The 22,633-nt window shown below is 31.3% G+C and overlaps 1 protein-coding gene across 1 annotated transcript; it reads right to left on the reverse strand.

Annotated features, from left to right (window-relative positions):
- Positions 1-9,850: 9,850 nt before the first annotated feature.
- Positions 9,851-22,466, reverse strand: LOC100165403 (b(0,+)-type amino acid transporter 1). Its single transcript, XM_001943561.5, has 10 exons — positions 22,322-22,466; positions 18,786-18,962; positions 15,992-16,093; positions 15,437-15,679; positions 14,695-14,965; positions 13,212-13,335; positions 12,437-12,637; positions 11,458-11,607; positions 10,343-10,511; positions 9,851-10,218 (listed from the first exon to the last, which is right to left on the reverse strand). The coding sequence occupies exons 1-10, from the start codon at positions 22,347-22,349 to the stop codon at positions 10,151-10,153; spliced, it is 1,533 nt and encodes a 510-aa protein (XP_001943596.1). The 5' UTR covers positions 22,350-22,466; the 3' UTR covers positions 9,851-10,150.
- Between the last annotated feature and the right edge of the window lie 167 nt (positions 22,467-22,633).

A 22,633-nucleotide genomic window follows, 5' to 3' on the forward strand; every position in this document is an offset into this window, starting at 1 on the left:
AAAAATTTTTGTATTTCTATTTATACTTATACCCTATTTATATTATTGTTATTATTAACTTCAATTAATTAATTAAACCCTCGAAAGCCTTGTTTTACACTTTCAGCAACTTAACGTACCTGTGCAGTATGCATATTGCATACACTTCAAAGATAAATAAAAATTGAGTTATATAATAATATTTTGCATCATCGTCGCTTTGTATTCATAGACTATAATTATAATTATAGATCTTGTACATACCTATATATTATATCACGAAAGACAAAAGCACCCCGAACACAGGACGCATATATCCTCAAATAACGGTCAACGGTGCATTAATCTTTTTTTCTCCTTACATTTTTTATTTCATATTCTTAAGCAGAAAATAATTCGAAGCATTTCAATCTACAAAAATGAAAACTAGGACAAGTAGCTTATTAATTATAACTTATAAGTATTTAAAGTTTTATAAGATTGTTATAGTGGACCATATATTTTGCGGTGTACCCCTGTACCACTCCAATTCACTCATCTAAACTTTAAAGTTTAAATATACTTATAAATCACAACCTACTCATTCAAAATTTAACTATTATGCATCGAACTACTTACTTCATAAAATATTCTTCTTTGGGAAAAATAATTTAAAATGCATGTTATCATTAAAAAAGTAAGACATTTAAAAAATGACGACGGTAAAAATAATAAAAAATATTTTCATAAACGTTAGTAGTTTTTGAAATACTGAGTGTCTTACCCTTACGTTAAATGGATTACGCGGTATATGCATAGTTTGGCGAAACCCGTATTGCTAATTGTCGTCGTAAAAGCTGCTTGCAAGTAAGGTTTTCATAATTATACTGTGTTAGTAATTTATTACCATTATAGATTTAAAGCAACAACAGCTAAAGATTGACGTTTTTTTAATGTTATTATTTATTATTGTAATATCGGTGTAGTAAGTAATAAATCTTCAAGCTCAAACATTTTTAAGTTTTCAACATTATTTCATACGGTTAATAGTGTGTAGCACACTTACAAAACCTTTTGTTATAATAATCGAACAATCATAAATATAGTCTACCTCCAGGAATAATTCTCATAAAACTGATTGCGACATTACTAAAGTAAGTTTTAGTCAAACAATATTATTATGTCTTACAAACTGCATCGGCATGGTGAAGTATTCTAAATACGGGAAACCCTTTTCTAGGAATACCGTACCACCTTAATTAATATAATATACATTTTAATAAATTATTTATTCGTATGCTTTCAATTTCTATTTGTTTCGCCATGTTATAGTAACGTTTTTTATTTGTGAAATTATAATTTATAATAATTATTATATTAATATTGTAGTCTAATCATAAACATACCTAAATATTTTATATACCATAATTGGGTAGTAATTACGCTCTTTCGGATTCATGCAGTTAAGCTTATATTCTGACCAATTACCTGCTATATCAAAAAACTGTAAAACCTCTAAAGAATACTTTCATCACGTCATACTGTAGGTTGTATAATTTATTTTGTTTTTGCTTGAAATATCACTATAATAGAGAAATATATTTGATCTTGTGGGCAGTTCTTCTCAATCCTTACATAACGTAGCTAATTCTTAAGTTTATAACTATAATAATATGTAATATATGTTATAATATGTACCTAATGTAATATATATACTACACGGGTTCTATTCTAAGCTAATAACTTTAAATCTTGTTTTTAATTTTTAGAAGTGGACATCCAAAAAATATAAAATTGCAATGGTAAATGCGATTGAAGTAAAAAAATATATACTATGGTTGTTATGAAGCTAGTGGCCAGCCTGAGTTGAGACGGTAAGTATGATCATTTTTGACACAGTTATTTAAATATTTATGTGAAATATGGAGACAATTTTTATATTTTTTATATTAGATGAGATCTTACACACTGGATTATGCGAGGGGAGAAAATAAATTATTATAATATAGTATCGTCCGTTGCAGGTAAAGTTGTGAAGGAGCAGTTTCGACATTCCGCCACCGCCAGTGGAAGTTCTTTATACTCTCAATTCGATCACATAAAAAACAACCTCTTTTACGCAGGCTAGTATGAGTTCCCAAATCGTTAGAAATTACGACAGAATAGACGCTGCCGTACTGGGAGTGCATGATAGTCCCTCAGATCAAAAAAAGGGAGTGGATTATAATATAGCAGCTCATCGAAATAGCCTCAGGGGCATATAAACATAAACATAAATTTGTAACGTGCTAATTAGTGGGCATTTTTCAAATGGATACGTTGACGGAAAAATCGAAATTATGAGTGGGGACGTCAAATTAAATGAAAATATATATTTTGTTGTCAGATTGAATGTCCACGGGTTGGGAATCATGATTTTGATGATTCGTATGCATATCAAGTCAAAAAATAAGGTCATTCAAGCCTTTAACTACCTATCGTAAGTCGTTGAACGGAAATGTAAAGTCTTTTGCATTTTTCATGTATGAAGCATCATCATATATAGTTAAGAGTTAAGGTTATGTAAAAGTACAAAAATAATCTTACGCGAAATTATAAATAATATTTAGGTTTCTAAAGGACTCGGTATGGATCAGTTTACTTATTTATTTATTTATGATGCAAATAATACAGAAGGAACTTATAATACCAAAATACACAACTATGTATACTAGACGATTTTCCTAAGTATACTAGACTGTAATATAATGGAGATTCTATTACCATTATACTATAATAACATCGTCTTTAAAAAAAATATTATGTTTCTTGTTATCGAAAAGAATTTTCTTTGATTCTCAGTTAAGCTGATAGCATACATCGATCACAGGGAATAAATCTATAGTTGATATATTGGTGATTCCGTGTTCCAAATTGGCTTAACGTATGTTGCACTCAAGCGTGTGAAGGCATAAGCGGATTACTATTAGAGCCATTTTTCATTTACGACCGATTGTTGAAAATCAACAACTGTGAAGGTATAATAGAATTCTGGGATGAGTTGCAGAGCTTGTAGAATTTATATCAAGAAAATTGATCTAGCAATACTTTTTTATGTAAAATTATAGGTACTGTGATAAATCAATCATAAACTATACGGATAATGATTCTGTATTGTGATAAGTTGTGATAATAAATAATATATTATAGGTATCTTGCAAAATATATAACAATTTTATTGAATTTTGTCTAAGGAGTCAACTAGTAAAATAGTCGCGAGGACCATGGAAATGTTAGTCTGGTATATCCAAATAATTTGAGCGTTTTATACGAATAATTTAAAATAATATTACTGTTACGGCACATCGTAAATCATATTATCGTCCACGTCGCCGCGATCAAAGGTCCACGACTGAACCCCCGCAAGCTTGGTATTATCTGTTTTCCTCTCCGAGCGTGCGCCATTATAATTACTCACTACCAAGGCTCGAAAATTTATTTACGCTGACGATATTTGCTTAGTCACACAAGATAAAAACCTAGAAGCGTGTGAAAAAACACTGACCCCAGACCTTACTCTCCTGAGCTACTACTTAAAACAATGGAGACTGAAACCTAATCCAGCAAAAACAGAAATATACTAAAAATAAGATATCTATATATAACTGTCCTAGTCTATTATAATATGTTACCCAGTACCCACCTAGAGCTATCTTAGTATATATGTTACAGTATTGAATTATTATTGCCAAAATGTTTATTCCTTTTTTTTTCCTATTTTATCATTTATTTTATTTTACTAATTTTATTATTTTATCTATTATTTAATACCATAACTTATAACTTCCATGTTCATAATTTATTTTATTGTTAATGTGTGTTAATAACGTCATACGAATATATATATATATTACTCCTATCTATCTTTCTTTTATCATTATTTAAATTAATTATTATGTACAATTGATATCGTTGTTAATGATATCAATTTCTTTATTGTTATTGCCGTATCATTCGGATCTTATTGTACCTACTCGTTCGCTCGTCTCGTCGTATTATATTATATACACGAGACGTTCGATTTACTTTCTATTGTATCGTTTTTAAAAATCAATAAAATCTCTGTACACGCCATTGCAGCAACTTCAACTCGCATGCAGTGTTTTGTTATTGAATCATCGCCCGTCGTTGACATTGCGTCAACATCCACCTCTGACGTCCTGCCACATTTCGTGCTTGTCATTTAGGCAACCGCAGGTAATCGAGTGAGTCCATATTATATTATCCGTCATTCCTGCCAGCCTTCGTGGGGAATCCATCTCCTTGCCCGAGTTCGGGACTGGTGCCAGAGTCAAACGCGTAAGTCCGCCAGCAACCCAGTGCGTTGTGTGAGTGGCCGCTCCAGGTCGTCGGACTGCAATGCTCATCGGACGGGACCTTCACCTGTCGTAGTTTTAAGTATTTTTAAGTTCAGCCTGAATTGTAATTGCGCCCTGTGGTCATTGCACCAGACCGATCATGGGAATCCATCTCCTTGTCCGAGTTCGGGACTGGTGCCAGAGTCAAACGCGTAAGTCCGCCAGCAACCCAGTGCGTTGTGTGAGTGGCCGCTCCAGGTCGTCGGACTGCAATGCTCACCGGACGGGACCTTCACCTGCCGTAGTTTTAAGTATTTTTAAGTTCAGCCTGAATTGTAATTGCGCCCTGTGGTCATTGCACCAGACCGATCAGACCACAGGGACCCCGACCCCATACTTAAACTGGACCATCCCTTACTCCGTTGTGCCACTTCCTTCCATGCATTCCTTGTGTATTGTCTGCCGCCACCGCGTGGGTTCGTCACGGGCATATTAAATTGCCTATGCACCACGTCGATAGGGACATATTAGATTGCCTATGTACTAGACACCGAGGGGCACATTAAGTTGCCTATCTACCGAAAATCTAAGGGCACTCCAAAATTTTCATCGTCGACCAACGTCGACTGGTCTTTCATCGAACACCCTCCATACTCTCGTATAATTACCATGATATGAAATAAAAGAGTTAAATCGTACAAGATACACGTACGTTATTGAATTACTTAATTTAAAATTAGGAGCATAAAGAGAGCACTGACTGGCAGTGTTTGGGGTATGTGTGGTCTATTTGTAAGTTTTGAGGTGATGACCACTTCCCCCCATCTGTCCAGTTGAGACACTTTATACTAGGAGCGTAAAATGTCCGTTTGATGGTAGTGGTGGTTAGGGTATGGGATTTTTAATACTTTTGCTCGTCTGTAATGTTTTAAGGAATGTTAGGTATTTTTGGGTGAAGAATTATTCTTTTTGTTTTATATGATTTCGTTGGGTGGTAAAATGCGAATATGTAGTGTCTGGCCACTGGAATGTGTCTCAAGTCTGAGTCACTATTTGAGGCCAGTGTAAGGATGTATATTTTATTATTGTTCGATCGTATTGGTGTTTTAGTTGCTTTGTGTCTTTCGTTAAAGTGTAAAAATATAGTGATATATTTATATAATATTACAACACCAATATATTATATTATTATTTATACGTACTAAATTATATAACCTTAATAATAATGGGTATTTAACTAGTTATGACATATTGGATGAATAAATTATATTAATATGTTACATTTTAACAAAAATAATATTCAACGCTGGTCGATAACGACACATTGGCAATAAATTGTTAAACCTTAACTATGAGTTCGACTAAAATAAATATTATATACTATTATATTATAATGATAATTATTTATTAAATGCCCTCTTCCCATGCACACACACACACACACACACACACACACACACACACACACACACACACACACGCATAGGTACCATAAAATTGAAATAATGTGAAATGTTTTTTTTGTTTTGTAGGATGGCGAGGGGTTGGTGTTAAAATCCACGCTGCTATTGTAAAAATAATATTATGATACTGGATACAGGATATTCAGCACTATCATAAATTCACCAAGGGAAATCCTACGGACTTTTGTATCGTGTCTATACATAGATTAGAGTTCGAGGCAGTATGCTATACAATACAATATGTGTAATAGAACAAAAGTACGAAACACTATTATAAATTGTTAGTAATATACGAGCGAGCGCCACCTGCAGCATATTTTACCAGTGGCGCTGACGCGTCGTAATTTCTAGACGAATATACTAATATGCTATATTCTCATTTCAACCTATATTGCTTTATGCCATGTATTTTATAGTTAACTCGTAATTACGGATATAGAGCTCGATTTTCAATGGAGGAATAATTTATCATCGCTACTATAGGCAAGTTGGGAATGGCTTTGCCCCTCTTCTATATTAGGTATGGCCTTAAGTCTTAACTCTCTTTTTATAAAATATAACGTTAACGTGTTGCGATCTATAACGACTATAATGACACTAGTCAAAAAAGGTATAAAGGTATTTTTTTCAGGAAAGTGATTACAAATTCGCTTGTAACTAAAATCTAAATACCTGTTTTTATAAAATATCAACTATTTGTTCAAACATTTTTGAAATTGTAGCAAATTTTATTATTTCTTAAAGATATTTAATTCTTATCACTAATATCAAAATAAGGTAGGTGATATTATTTTCACAAAAAAAAAAAAATGGGGATAAATAAGTAACCTCTCTATTGTTGTACAGTTGTGGGTTTCGAGTGTATCTCGTCATTGAGTATAGGTAGGTAAGTTATTGTAGGTTATGCTTATTTGTTAAAACTTAAAGTTAACTTTAAGATTTTTAACTATAAACCATTGCATACTAAAAAATAATTCTTAGTTTAGGCGGCTTGTACCTACAGTACTAAGCATACTTTATATTTTATTTATTATGATACATTATGTATGTTGTTATTAAAGTAATTTATTTTAATATTAGTAATACAGTAAGTTGAATTAATTTTTGCCAACAAAAACATTATGTTTGAGAATGTCATTTTTGTATAAGAACATAATAGCATACGAAAAGATTCAAGCCACCAAGTCTAACAAAATAACTAAAATTATAATTATTCTTCTTTGAAGTATCTAGTTTCGTTCAAATTTGAACTTAAAATGTCTTTAAAAGAAAGTTGTACTTATTAATTTTTCAGATCTATTGGTTATAGTATTAACATCTTATGAGGAATCTTATAATACGTTTTCTAACATTTTTACCGAGCAGAATGTATGGAAAATAAAAAAATTTTAATATCTATAAACAGCTCTAAAAGTGTTTCTAAATGAAAAATTTAATTAAAGTGAACATTTCTCGCATCTATGGTTATTCGTTTTGGAAACAAAATCAATTTTGGTTGATTTGGTTTTGCGTAAGATTTTCAGTTTTCCTTAATTTTTTTTTCCGATTATTTTGAAAATTACCGAGAATATTTTAATTTTGACCCCCTCACCCCAAATAGCTAGAATTTGCTACCAGAAACCACCCTCAAAGATGAAAAGAAGAATAATATTGTTTCAAAAGGTGATGACGGAATAATAAAAACACACATCGTGGTAAAATCAATACATTCATTGCTCCATGCTCCACTCACAATCTAAAACGGTCGGTATCGAATCTCGTTAAAAATAAAACTTTTTTGTTAACATAATATCTTATGATGTTATCACAATATATAAGTATAGGTACAAAAATAAGCAGTATAACTTTTTGGATTATCCACTACAAGTTTAAATTAGATATTTACTATTTAGGTTTAACAGCTTGCAGGTATTATAGGATTCAGAGTCGAAAGTTTTGGGATTGTATTGTTATTATTATACTCGGCATATCAATTTATTATAATAAATATTAATTCTATTTTTCTTAACTTGTACAATTTTTTCTTAAATCTCTCTTGACTTCCATCTTATGGATCACAATTTTTCATATGGATACCTTGTATATTATATTGTCATCGACAGTGGCCTAATTAGAAATTTGTCCTGGGGGAGGGGGTATATAATTTTTTTTAAAAAATACTAAATTTTTAAGTACAATGATGAGTGGTAGATATATTAGACGACGCGCACTGGGAACTCTGAAGTTTTTACTTCCAGAATTTAGATTTAACCCATATATTTTTAATATTTACTACATTGTCATTAATTCTTTTATGTATATATATTATAGTCAATGTACGTATTCCTAGTAAATCATGTATGAATATGTAAATAGGAAATAATAAAATTCTAAATAATCTAAATATAATAATAAATAATAATTTATTTGATTTTTTCGTCAGGCGTTGAGCTATCAATATTAGGTACATAATTATTATCAGCATTATAATAGTTTTCATGAAAAAATATTCATGACATAATACAATGAATTATTATTGTTTTAAATTATTCAGAATATAACAGGTAATAATACAATTATAATAAAAATCAATTTTTTTTGTTTGTTTTTCATCAATATTATATAATTCGCAGCTGTAATCCCGACGTCGCACGAGAAAAAAAAACATAAAACACGGTGCTTTATCGACGTATCTCTGTTTTATTGTCCAGTTTACAGACAAATCGGAATTCGGGTACATAATAAATATACCTCGCTTTGTGAAATAATTCGACCGCGTAGGGTAATCCACCTTTAGCGGATTAGATATAGATATAGAACTTGGTATATTTTCGAACGTGGTTCAAACTATACTCTCTAGATATATATCTCTAGATATCTCAAGAGCAATACCTGGAACTTTTGTCAAAATCGGTTGAATAGTTTTTGAGTATATAAGCTACAAACATAAGACATGAATTTCGTTGTAATTTGGAATAACGAACAATACATGTAATATAATTTTCTTTTATTTAAAAAAGATCTCATAACAACGAGTAGTGCGAAGTTTATACCAATTATTTATTTAGTTTTATCTCTGTAATCAATGGCAATTATAATATATTATGTACAGACAAATTATTTGATTTTCATGATCTAAAACGAAATTTGTGTGTGAGCCACTCTATAATGGTTGAAACACTCAAGCAATCTAACAAACTAAAAGTCTCAAGCAATCTATTGATATAACTTTTATTGAAATCGGTAACGTAGATTCTGAGATTAGCGCGTTCAAATATACAATCTCTTCAGCATGTAAGTAGGTATTAGAACAGATTAGTAATAACTATAATAATAATTTTAATAAAAATATTGCATAACAAATGATTTGATAGTATTCGTGGTTCAAATTTCCGGGGTAGAATGAAATTTCCTGAGAATTTTGTACACTGCCCGGAATTTCACATTTTCCGTTACATAATTAGGTATATATAATATTTTTGAGACCAGAGTCTTTTTTTCGCGTTACTGTCATCTTATTGCGTAATTTTCGTCTGTTCCATACGACACGCCGAAGATTAATGTTATCGTGACAAAATATTCGCATATACCATTAATTATCTTAATTTTTGTGACAGAAATATTTGTATTAAACTAGAATTGTTTTCAGTAATTTCAGTTACCTATCTGCTACAGTATATAGGTACGTCTCATCGTCTATCTGTAAGATTACTTTAATTCTTTGTAATTATTTGTAAGCCTAAAATATGAGTAAGATATTTAAATTGCTAATGTATATTATGTTAAATGTATTAATATATCATCTAAATTGTAATTTATGTACTATAGTCCGTTAATTGAGCATAATATAAAATATGAAATAAATATGAATAATATTTAATATGCCATTAAATAAAAAAAATACGATTAAAAAATGTAATATCAACATTCTCATAAATATTGTTCTGACTGTATTTAAAAAAAAAATTATCAAAATTATTTTTTTTATTTAACAAAAATTGTATTCTTTTTTAAAGGTACTATTTTTGGATCGGGTACAATATAATGTAATATTTTATGTCTATGAATTATGTAGAATAGGTGTTAAATGGTAGGAAATAACCAAATTTATCATTTTTATTCGCACCAAACAATTCTTTATTAACATAGGTATCATTAAACATAATGTATATTATTGTGGTGAACGATACAATATTATATATGTATACAGAATATTAACTAGGTAATAATATAATAATCACTAACAAAATACAAAATAATAAAAACCACTGTTTAATGACGTTTTTACAAATTGCTTGGATTTGTGTAACTCTATAATATAATAATATACAATACAGCTGATATATTATACTGTATTGTCTATTTTGATAACTGGATATGCAATTAATGGAAGACTTGACTGCTTATTCAACTTTATTCTGGCAGCACTAATTTAGTGGGCGCTACCTGCAACAGCAACTGTATAATGACCGTCCACCGATCTATATATGTAAGAAAAAATGCGAATCAATGAAGATGTGTATACGGATTACGAAATAATAATGAAATAACACTATCGTGTCTGAGCTGCCACAGTCAGTACACACTTGGTATAATGGCACTCACCGATTATACGGAATTTGTATCCCAGGCGTACGAACGGCACGTAAAATATCATCCCAGCTATCATAAACATCACCGAATACAGATATTCGACCTGAGGTTTATCTATTATGGGCGCTACCACCAAATAAAGGGAAATAACAAATATTATTAACGGAATGATTATTGGGACCTGAAAAAATAAAACATACTTCTATTAGTAAGTTATAGGTATGACTGTTAATGAAATATTACTTATTAGGTACTTTGGTATTTGTTCGATATGCGATTTACCCATACTTGCCACTAATGTAGATTCAACCGAAAAAAATAATGTTCTAGTCCAAGGAACGTCAAAAACTATACTCGCATAATGCTGGCCAATTAGATTTTCACAGTCGAACGTGGTTAACTAGAAGTTGAAATAAATTGAAGCATTCGAGTTATCTAAAGATTTTTTAATCATCGGAAATTGTAGTGACCGGGAGGAAGTTCGAGGTATCGACGATATTGAGTTAAAGAAGTTTGAGTTGACCACGTTCGACTGTATTATTATTAAAAAGGCAACTAAAAATACCTTCTGTTTGATTTATATATCGGGTCTAATATTTTGAACGTAATTGGTTGTCTGTTGGCAAATTATAAAGTATTGGTTCAATGGTAACTATACCTATATATACTAACTAAATATTAATCTACAATTTTTTTTTTTTGATGTAGGTACCCACAACTTTTTTTTTATTCCTTCACAGATTTGGTAAGCAGACATTAGATATATTAAAATGCTCAGAATTGTCAATCCCCCCTTGAATTTTCCCCAATTTTGGACATTTCACCAGTTCATTCAATTATACAAATTTTATAATTTATTATTATGATTAAAAACATTCACAAGTTATTATTTATAATAAAAATCGATAAAATAAAAATCTGGTAATAAGTCACTATACATTTATAATTGTTGTTGAATAGTCCTAACCCAACGTACCCTTTAGTCACCCGAATTATTTCGGTAGAATATCATCATTTTATTTGCCATTTTGCCATGCATATATTGAACAAAAGTCTTCGTGTTGCCGTCAGTTAGTCGTTTTTATTTATAATTTTTAATATTATAATTATATATAACGTGCGCTCACTTTATATGGTCTCGGCACGTCGGGTCTTGTGTAGCGCATCACTAGCAACGCTAACATGGCACTTCCGTAGAATATCCATGCCGTAAAACTGAAGAAGTCTATTAGTGAGTTGATTGTACCAGAGGCCACCATCACAATTGTTATGATCGACTAAAATCAAATAGTGGGATACATCACATTTGGTAACTAGACGCCGAACAAGACTGTGGTGGATCCAGGGCTTAATTTTTTTTTGGGGGTGGGGGGGGTGGCAGGAGGGGGCAAAAGTACATACATTTGATACACAATTGGCTAAACACAGTGTAAAACAAAGAGAAAATACGGCGATTGCAGGGGAGGGGAAATGCGCCCTTTGCCCTTCCCCTGGATCCACCACTAGAACGAGGGCATATAATAAAATAGGGTAAAATTATATTGCGTCAAAAAACGTAGATACGAATACGTATGCATAATACGAAGAACGAACGAGTGACGACGATTTAACGTTATGTACAATGTACATTCTTGGATTTATAATTTATTCGAAGGAAGGCCTGAGAATTTCAAGCGGAAAAGTGAATAAGAAAATAAGTCGAGTATCGCAAACGTCAATTATGCAAAACTGCAAGAGGCTTAGCGATCGACATGCTATCAACGAAAACGCCGTTGCGCGCTGTTTGAGTTTTGTCCCATTCTTCTTTTCCTAGTTGCATTTTACTTTAACGTATACCTACTTACTAGTGAAAGGTAACGAATGAATTTCAAATATCGTTAAATTTTCACTGATATTGTGTTAAAAAAATACCGAATCATTAATATTTTTTTATAAGCTTTTTAACTGTATTACATTTTAAAAAAATATATGAAAACAAATTTGGTATCGCTGACCACCTGCACTATTACACAATGGTACGTTGCGCGACAATAATATTAAAAACAGCCTATTCGCGAAATCGGACGCACGCAGACCTCAAATCTGTGCCGTCACTCAGTCACTTACGTGAAATATGATGCTTGGCATAGGCGTGAGCTTTTTTATGTGTATGTACGACAGAACGTGCATCAGGTGTCCTTCACGGCTGGCTGCGAAACATAGTCTTCCAGCGGCGAACAATGTGCCGTTGGCCGATCCGAAAGTGGATATAGTGATTGACAGCGGTATCACCCAGGCAATGGAGCCCAGTGCTCTGATTCCGAAAGTCTAATAATAAAACACAACGTTTCGATGCGTTACAATATTATACGTAAAATAATAATTATAAGGCGAACAGACAGGAGGAGGGGAGGCGTTCAATTAATGTAGGCACTAAGCACTATAATACGGCTATAAGCACATAGAGTATTATTTTTTACACCAATCAAAGAAACACGTCTGTGCGCATGATAATTGGTTTTCACAAGATTTAAAAACAATAGTAAAATTAAGTTCAACGTAAAAAAAAGCACAAATGTAATTTCGAATAACGTTATTTGAAATTTATTTATGTTACTTTTATTGTTTATTTTTAATCATTAACTATGATTAATGATACAATATTATGTTTAATGGTATTAGATTATTTTTGTTTATTGATTTATTGATAACCTATACCACATGAGAAGTGAATATTCCGAGTGTTAGTATTTTTTTTCACCATACACGTTTATAGGTACTTTATACATACATTAAAGTTCTTAAATATCTTAAACGGTACTAATAAATAAAACCATCTGAATAATGTTCTTATTTCAAAGTAGAAGTTGTCATCATGTATTATGTGTGAGTTTATACTGACCACGGCAACAGCTTCGTTTCGTACTATTTCGTCTGGTGACATAATGGTGAGGTACGCCACGTTCACCAACAAGTAACACATCGTCACTAATGGTATGCTAATGTATATCGCTTTTGGAATGTTCCTTAAAATTACAAAATGGAGTGATATTATACCGTTCATACATAGATTAACATAGTATATTATATTATTATATTATATTATATTAGTACCTATAAAAGCTCATCAAACTCAAGAATTTGCAATAGGTAATAAGAATTTATCATAATAAAAAAATAGTCAACAACAATAATGAAAGTGTTAAAGCCGAAACGGCCGTTGGGTGTTGATAAGTATTTTATGATAACTTATGGTACTTCTCTTTGTGAATAATGGATCATGGTCTTTTCTTTTTTTCTTATGACAAATACCTGAAAAATTAGAGCAAAACCTCATCATCTTCTTCATCTAGTAAAAGAATATCATGATAATATCTGTATCGACTGTATCCAGTATAATAATTTTTAAAAACCATCAATACACGTGCATTTCTGAACTTCAGCGCTTCAAAATATTGAAAACGGCCAAATGTTAAATGATGAAATATTTAATTATAAAATTCTAGATAGCAACGTAGAGTCTTCTAGAAAAAACCAAGAACGCAATCTTAGTTTGTAGTCCGCGTATGTGATCCCCTAAGTGAAAACATACCTTTACTGTGACAAATGTCCTCAAGTGGTATCTAAGGTAAGATAAGGTGTGCTAAACGTAAATTAGTGAAGAATATTGAAGATCAAACAGTCTATGTATGTTATTATAACTATTAACAACTATTAGTTATTAATTATTATACATTCAAGTTGATACTCATAAATGTCCAAGAAAGAATTCAAATCACATCGACCTAGTTACTCAAAACCATAAAATCATAATTCAGCTACAAACGACCATTTACATTCGGTATAATATGCGTTTATTACTTATACTGGATCTTAATTAAAGTTTATAGTTAAAGTTAAAGTTAAAGTTTGAATTAACATTTAACTAATTTATTTCGAACTTCAAAGCTGTTGTAATTAAACTCGACCACCTTCTGACTATGTTTATCATGAGCATGCATGGTCTTATATAGAACAATTTGACATGACATAAGCTATTAGATTCTTGTCAATAAATGATCAAAGCCGTACTTGGTAGGTACCTAAGAAAAATAAATTACCTTATCTTATTTTCCTACTATAATATAATATAATATTTATGTTAATATATTTAATGTATGTATGCAGTTGTATATTGGTACTATCAAGCGCGATACCAGATGAATATTTGAGGTGGGGCCCCTTCCCTGTGTACTATTGTAATTATTTGTTACTAATTAATAATTATATCTATGTTGAGCTTTACGGTCTATGTTATAATACTGTGTAATGGCAAATATGTTATTTTATTTGGCCGGTGTCGACATGTAAAGGTACCTGCTATTATTGTATAATATTATTATTACTTCGAAGGGTTTTTTATTTCTTCGGTGACATAATTGAGATTGTTCCAACCATCGTACGCCCACAGTCCCGAGTAAAACGCCGTTGCCACGTCACCCATGCTTGTGGTCGTGTTTTCAAAATAATTCCGAAAGTGTTCAGTACGTCCCTGGATGATCTTGTACACACCCCCGGCGACCACCACGAAGACAGCTACCAGCTTCGCAGCCGTAAATGCGTTTTGCACTCCGGTGGCCAAGTTTACGCTGTAGCAGTTTATGTACGTGATGATCACTGGACAAACAAATAACATGAATAATTTGTTTTAAAGTCACGTGACAATTTTTATCTTGTACTTTTCAAAGCGTAATAAAATGATGAATGGATGAAAGTGAACGTTTGACGGATACGTCTCGAGACCGATGAATATTATTTTGAAAAACGATAGGTATCCATCATAGGTACACATCATACTCGTCATGCACGATGCAGATTTTTTAAATTTTGTAAAAATTTTAACTCATTAAGCATCTAAATTCTAAATCGTGATGTTAGGAATATTATAAATTCGATGTAATTTTATTGTATTCGAATATTTTAAGTATCGGCTCGATAGCGTATTATGCTATTTTATTTAAAAATCGGCTAGTGAAAATTGTGTAAACGTTGACGAGAAGCGGGTATCGAGAAAAGTCAAAATATGTTATCGTAGAAACAAACTAATTAGTAAATAACAAGCATAGGTTACATTTGGCTTGAACTCACAAATAGACAGCACCGCGACGATCTTCACTACAAAATCTGAAGAACCACATTCGTCGACAAATGCCTCGACAGCATATTTGGCGAAACTCAGACATATTATAGCCACCTGTGACGGTTTGAGTATCAATGTGGATATCCAAGAAAACAGAAACGCAGGCATTGGTCCAAAGGCGTCCATTAGGTAGGCGTATTCGGCGCCAGAACTGGGGTTCATCGTACCCAGTTCCGCGTACGCTAAAGCTCCTGTGGGCGAATGAAATTCGAAAAAATAGTACAATTTTATAATAAATTAAAATATATTGATTTTTTTTTAAGGACACTCAAAAGTTAAAACAATTGTGTATGCTGGCATCGATCGCATACTTCCGTTTCAATTATTGCTGGTCCAATTATTATATTTCCGAAAATAGTGTGACGAATGACGAACGTGTTCGGGTAAAAATACTTGTTGAAATGTTTAGTTTTAAAAATAGATGAAAAGCGACAGTTGTTTTTTACTATTTTTTTTTTTTGTTACTCAGGCATAGAAACTTAATTTAGATAATACGAACGTACCCAACAGTGACATGGCACCACATGCTGCCCATATGACAAAACTCAGGCCTATTGACCCGGTTCTGATCAGCAGTCCAGTAGGAGAAACGAATATTCCAGAACCTGTACATTAACGACAAAATACTGATAGTAAATGCGTTTGTAAATTTATTAATCAAAATCTGATGAATGATAATAATTAATAACCATTCTTTTAACATTGTTAGAGATGTTTATTCAACTTCAAAATAGTTTGAAAAATGTGATTATATGATATCATATTATTATGTACACGGATGCACGAAATATAATATGTACTTTATAGATAAAAAAGAATGATTTAATTTTTAATTTGTTTTGTATTTCTAAGATGGCATAGAATAAAATATTATTGCATATACAGTATAACATACTATATTATAAAATATACTAACTACAGTTATACGCATATTGTGCACGCAAATAATAATTATTATAATAACAATAATAATATATTAAGAAGTTTTTAATAGGGTTAATTATTGAGGCTGTATACGAATAAATGTAATATGTAAAATTTAATATAATATATACGCATTTCCTGTCGTATACTCGGATTTAGATTTTTCAAACGAAAACGTTTCCGTGAAATTTCTGGTATTCTGGATCGTAGTATTTTGCCGATTAGTAATCTAATTAATTTCAGGAAGGGCTCCAGGAAAACGGATTACGAAATTTCCTTTCAACTATAATTACAATAATAATAATAATAATAATAATAATAATAATAATAATAATAATAATAATAATAATAATATTATTATTATTATAAACAATATACATAATAATTATTGTATTATCATTCGTCGGTATTTGCGACTAAAAATTAATTTTGTTTTTTATTCCTAAAAAATAATAATACATTAAATGCGTAAACGCGTTAATAAAATCAATATATTATTAACAGTCAATTTTGGTTGACCGTTAACAAGTGCACCTATTGTAGGTAGGTAATTGAAAACTTTTAATAGCATGTCATAACTTATAACCGCACAGAATTTTAATTTAAAATCTAAAAGTAATTACCAAACTGTATATATTATTATTATTATTATTATTATTATTATTATAATGTAATCTAAAACCAGAAGCTCTTTTACTATAATATAATAGCATAAATCTACATTATACTGCATATCTAGTCTATGTCGGGAGTAGTGACATAAAATTAATTTAACGTCACAAACTCACAACAATTTGCACTACTGAAATACAGCAGTGCAATTTATAAAAATATTCGTATATTTTAACTACATCTGAAAAAAAAATTAATTTAATTTTTCATTCAATTGTATATCATTTTATACTTGTAGCTGGTTAAATTGACTTACGCAATATACATAATAATATATACTCTTTGATCATTGATATACCAATACCATACATGATATTATACTAAGCCCAGTTGGAATTATTATCGACTAAAATAATATGTTGTATTATATAAGAATCGTATATTACATTAGATTTTTTTTTTATTTTATATTATCACAATAAGTAAATATGATACAGGAAAATAAATTATACATAGTGATGAATTTGAGGAGAGCAGCCACCCATTAGTGACACTTTCGTTTGGTAGATATTACTTTAGAAAATCATAAACATTCGACTACTTATACCTAACTATAGTATATTGTTCTCTTTAAATCGTCGTCCGTCATAGATTATAATAAATAATAATAAGCATTCGTAAATCAGGAGATCCTCCTCCTTGTTCAAACTATTCAATACTTAGCAGATGAACTAATTAGTATTTAATTTTTTATTTTATGAAGTAGTTGAGCGAAGACATTTTGACTTAACATAGAACTGCTATTATTATTAAGAGTAATTCATCAAATGGCAAGCATTTGCTCACTCCCATTATTTCTTTAAAAAATTAATTTATTCAAATTCTGATTTTTGGTATTTTAAAATAAGTACCTTCACAAAATATAAAATACATGTAGGAAATACACTAATACCTATTCGATCTAGTATTTAATATTTATTATACTTGGACTAATTTTACAAATATTATACGTTGATAAATTAATATTAATTGCTAACATTTTTAAATCGTGAAAGCATCCATATCTCCTAAACCCATCATCATAGATCTATCATCTTTAGCACACCAAGTTAAATAGATAGGTACCTCAAAAACTCGAATTTTGATTTCAATACGTCAACACTTTTAGTAATACTACCAATTAAATAATTTATAGTAAAAAAGTAAATTGTTATTTAAAAACAGAAATTTGTATCTCCACCGGACACTCCTTAAGTAGTAAAAAATATCACAATAATTTGAAAATAAAATCGTTAAGCTTAAGAATATTTAAAAATTCCAATAATCAGATTTTATATAACTGGATGAAAAAAAGGGGTGAGCATGCTTGGTGTATCATTCTGTACATTGTTATTTTAATATAATACTATAATGCAGTCAAACTGATACGATGTATGTTAAACAAAGCTGGAGCAGGTGATTCGGAATTCGGGGAAAGTTTTCGGGCCACCAAAATCCGATATGCTTATTTATTAAAACAAAGAAAGTAAAAGCGAAATAAAAAATAAAATTAAAACCTCATTTAATTCACCATGAAAATTATAATTTAAAAAATAAAGTTCTTGTCTGTGGGCCACATAAAATACATCCGTGGGCCACCCAATTAGTGAACCCTGGCCAAGAGGTATCAGTTAACTACAACAAATATATTTTCATATTAATTTTTAAAGGATTAGAAAAAAAATTGTAGCGGTATTATTATATTGGTTTACTATTGCTTACCGATCATCGTGCCCACAATTAGAGCCACCCCACTGAAGAGTCCCACCCGTCTCTCGAGGTAAAGAGTGTCTCCCTTAGTTGATAGCTTCCGCGCCAGCATGTTTTTTCCGTTGCCAGCAGTTTCGCCATCTCCGTCGCCACCGTCATCATCGTTCGTGTCGTTGTTGTTGTTGAACCCTAAGACATAATATATGGATAAGGCCACTCGTGAATATGCCAGACGCAATTATTTTTTTTGTCATCGGCGACGTTTTTTGTTTATTTCAATACGATATAATATTATTATAATATCCTCGTTGTACATGCATACAGACGTTATAACAGAGAATAATAATAATAATGTATATAGGTATAATAATATAGGTATACGAGGATGGAAAATGGCTAACGGATAACGCAAAGTGCTCGATTGCTTCAAATGTTTTCCTTTCACTCGTTGTACGATCGCGATTATCGCGTGGATATTGAATGCCATCGGAATGTAGGTGGTACCTGTATATAGAATGATAAATTCAAATGTTTCCTTCCAATATTTCCATTAGTGTAAATAACGCCCGGGCACGGATATTGTCGGTACACAATATAGTTTATTGTGAAATGACACTTGGCGTACAACGCACTCGGAAACGTATCTATATAGATATTTAGGTACCAGCTGAATGTAGCCTTGCCGAACCCTCCGTATATATCATGCAAGTTCAATAATACGAATATTGAATAAAAAAAATGCAAGGAGGCACAACTTTACTAATACCGCATAGTATTATGTATACTGAGTTGGTAGTTATTTTTTTTTCGTGCAATGGTACGTCGAGCAATCGTATTTTGGAGGTGTTTGATGAAATGCCAACGGTTTATGAACCGCTGTGCATTAATGAGAAAACATAGTTTTGACGTTCTGGATCACGATGGATATAGGTTTGGATCTATTGCTCTATAGGCATGTAAGAAAGTGTAATACATTTATCATCTTCGTACCTGCTTGAAAATATAATTCGTAAAAGATCGATGAAATTACGTACCTAAGTATTATTTCTTGGCATTTAATACATTTTTAAGGATTTATTATAATAACATAATATTATGTAAATTAATGCTTTAGGTCTTAGGATATTAAACTTAATTGAGAGGTACCGTTTCGTTACAATATTATATTTCTTTAAATAATATTTTTTTCACTGCAGGACAAAACGTGTACAAAAGTACGGTTTAGTGTTTACTAATTTACAATACATAATAATAAAACAGCATTACGCTATACTTTATGTAAGTGAAATTGCGTTAGAAATTCTAGCATGAGTTTAAATTAAACGTATAATATTATGAATATTACACTTGTGTTATCTAACTTTGCTGAAAAATATTTTAAACTTTTGACTGAAAAAAGCCAGACATCAAAAATAAAACTTTTAAGTTCTTCTGTATAGTGTAAAATTACTTTATGTAAATGTATTGTTAAAATTGTATTGCAAAACATTTTTTTATAACATTGATAAAAATGTATTACATAAAAAAAAAATCAACAACAACAAAGGATAATAATATTGTTGAGTATAACTAAAATGCGAGGATTGAAGAGTACGCGGATTAAAATAATGATAAGGAACGCAGATAGTTTAACGGAATTTAATTAAGGCGGTCCCACTTTATATTATTATAATTGCATTAATGGGTAGGTACCAGCTACCTAGTATGTTGTTATATTCACGCGTAATACAATACGGTCCGGATGTTTTTACTCACGCAATTTGTTCAAGCACATCTTGCATGATATATTATGAATTTAATATTTATAGACTATATATTCTAAAGACTTGTTACAATAATAATATATAATGTTGAGTGTATACATTATACACTATATTAGTGTACGCTAGGTAGGTGTAGGTACCTATAAAACAATGATTATTATGTGCTCGACGACTCTTAATGGTACAGCGCAGTGGCGAATCATTATTTATTCCATCCATCACCCATCAATTATTACTGCATAATATGTCATATTATTAAATCCTTTGAGTGCCTCTACATATTTTTCGATCAACGGGATTTCGTTTACCCGGTGTCTCAAAGTCTCAGAATCAACCGTCTGTATAGGAGCATACATTTATAGTGGCATACCTCCCATGCGCACGTATACCGAAGTTATTCCGTAAAAGGCTTCTACATTCTGTGCAATTTTAATATTATATATTATATTTAAATATGTGTTCTTAGAATGTATTAATATTCGCGTTTACATTTTTTTTAAAGGTGTGCACTGTACACACATAACGTCACGATAACATTGAATTATATTTCGTACCTATACACACGGAATAAGTAAGGCGTATGATGCATATTTCATAAAGTGTATATTATTATGTAATATAATCATAATAGTACACGGGGTGATATTTTTTTCGTTAACCCACTGGAAACATCCGGACGTTATTTTATTTTGGATTTTTTTTTAAAAAAACTTTTAAGGATGTACTTATGCATATTTTTGTCGTAATTAAAATGTTTTATACCCTTTAGAATGAACTAATACAGTCGGATATACGCCTGCGAATTAAAATTAAAAAAAAATCGTTCTTTGTTGTACATCCCCACGCGGTATTAGGGAAAAAATATTTTTTCGTCATATTGAACAATATTATATTATTCATTAATATTTATTATTATATTGTTTGGTGCCGGGACTCGGGAGGGATGTTTTACAGTTGCGCCAAATAGTTTGGACTAGCTACAACTACTAGCTATTACAAGTAACTACACGTTGTTTTTTTTAACATGCAATATGAATAATATTTAAAAGGTACTCGTATGTAGCGATGCATTTATGCTAAAAATATAATCAAAATAATCAAATAATATTAATTTTTTCGAAATCGAAACGTTCATCACTATAATATTATTATAATAATATATAAATTAATGTCGTAACGTAGCTAGGTACTTTCTAAATATAATATGCATATAATATATTAAGATATAAACTATAAAGTGGCTATGTGAAAACGTCGCATATAATAAACCGGTGAATCTTCTATTCATTTTTATGTATTTTATTTTACGCACCACGCTTGTTCTATTATAGGCAAGCATTGATATTACAAACAATATTGAACACAACTGACAAACGGTATTATAACACGTCCTAATATAATAATGATGTACAATTTATTGATGTTTAAAATACATTACGGTATAATTATTAAAAGAGATAATACAGTTGTAGTGAAAATTCCATTTAACGAAACATTTTTGAGGACAAAATGTATTTAATTTTATATTTTAACAAATTTCTCTGTAATACGAATTTTTTTTTTGTTGCCCAAGAGACGAAATACTGGCGATATTATTATACAGGTATTTTATGTTAAACATACCTATATTATTTCGCGTGGACTTTGAAAACGTTATACAGACGACGAAAACGTGGGGGCGTGGGTGGCTGTATGGACGTGGCGCGGAATTGAATTTTTCGTTGAAAAAATTTTTTGACGGTTTTTGTAATATTCGATTTTTAAAGATTTTTTTTTCATACTAACCATGTGACGTTTGCAGGTTTCGTAGCATTTCAAGTCGGACGTGCAAGCGACAGTGGTCGACTCGGCGTTTATTGCGCGACCAGACATGACACACTGGGCAGCAGACTGAGGGGCGACCCAGCGCGTGTAATATTGTTGTTACAGCCGTAACCGCCGCCGCCCGCAGCGTGTCGAGCGCGCCGCCGTATACGTAAACGGCGTAACGTCAACGGCGGCGGCGGCATTTTTTCCGCCGGATTTCCTCTCACTCGTTTTCCCATTTGGGCGGCAAAACGCCGTTTTATCGACACATGCGCCGCGCTCGGCGTCCGC

This window comes from Acyrthosiphon pisum, chromosome A2 (assembly GCF_005508785.2).
Source record: "Acyrthosiphon pisum isolate AL4f chromosome A2, pea_aphid_22Mar2018_4r6ur, whole genome shotgun sequence".
In the NCBI taxonomy this organism is placed as follows: Eukaryota; Metazoa; Arthropoda; class Insecta; order Hemiptera; family Aphididae; genus Acyrthosiphon; species Acyrthosiphon pisum.

Excerpts from the sequence above, each read along its gene's own strand:
- LOC100165403 (XM_001943561.5), bottom strand. The coding sequence starts at position 22,349 with ATGCTACGAAACCTGCAAACGTCACATG. Across the intron at positions 15,680-15,991 it reads TGGTGCCATGTCACTGTTGG|GAGCTTTAGCGTACGCGGAA; the intron begins GTACGTTCGTAT and ends ATTCGCCCACAG. Across the intron at positions 13,336-14,694 it reads GAAATAAAAAACCCTTCGAA|GAACATTCCAAAAGCGATAT; the intron begins GTAATAATAATA and ends TGTAATTTTAAG.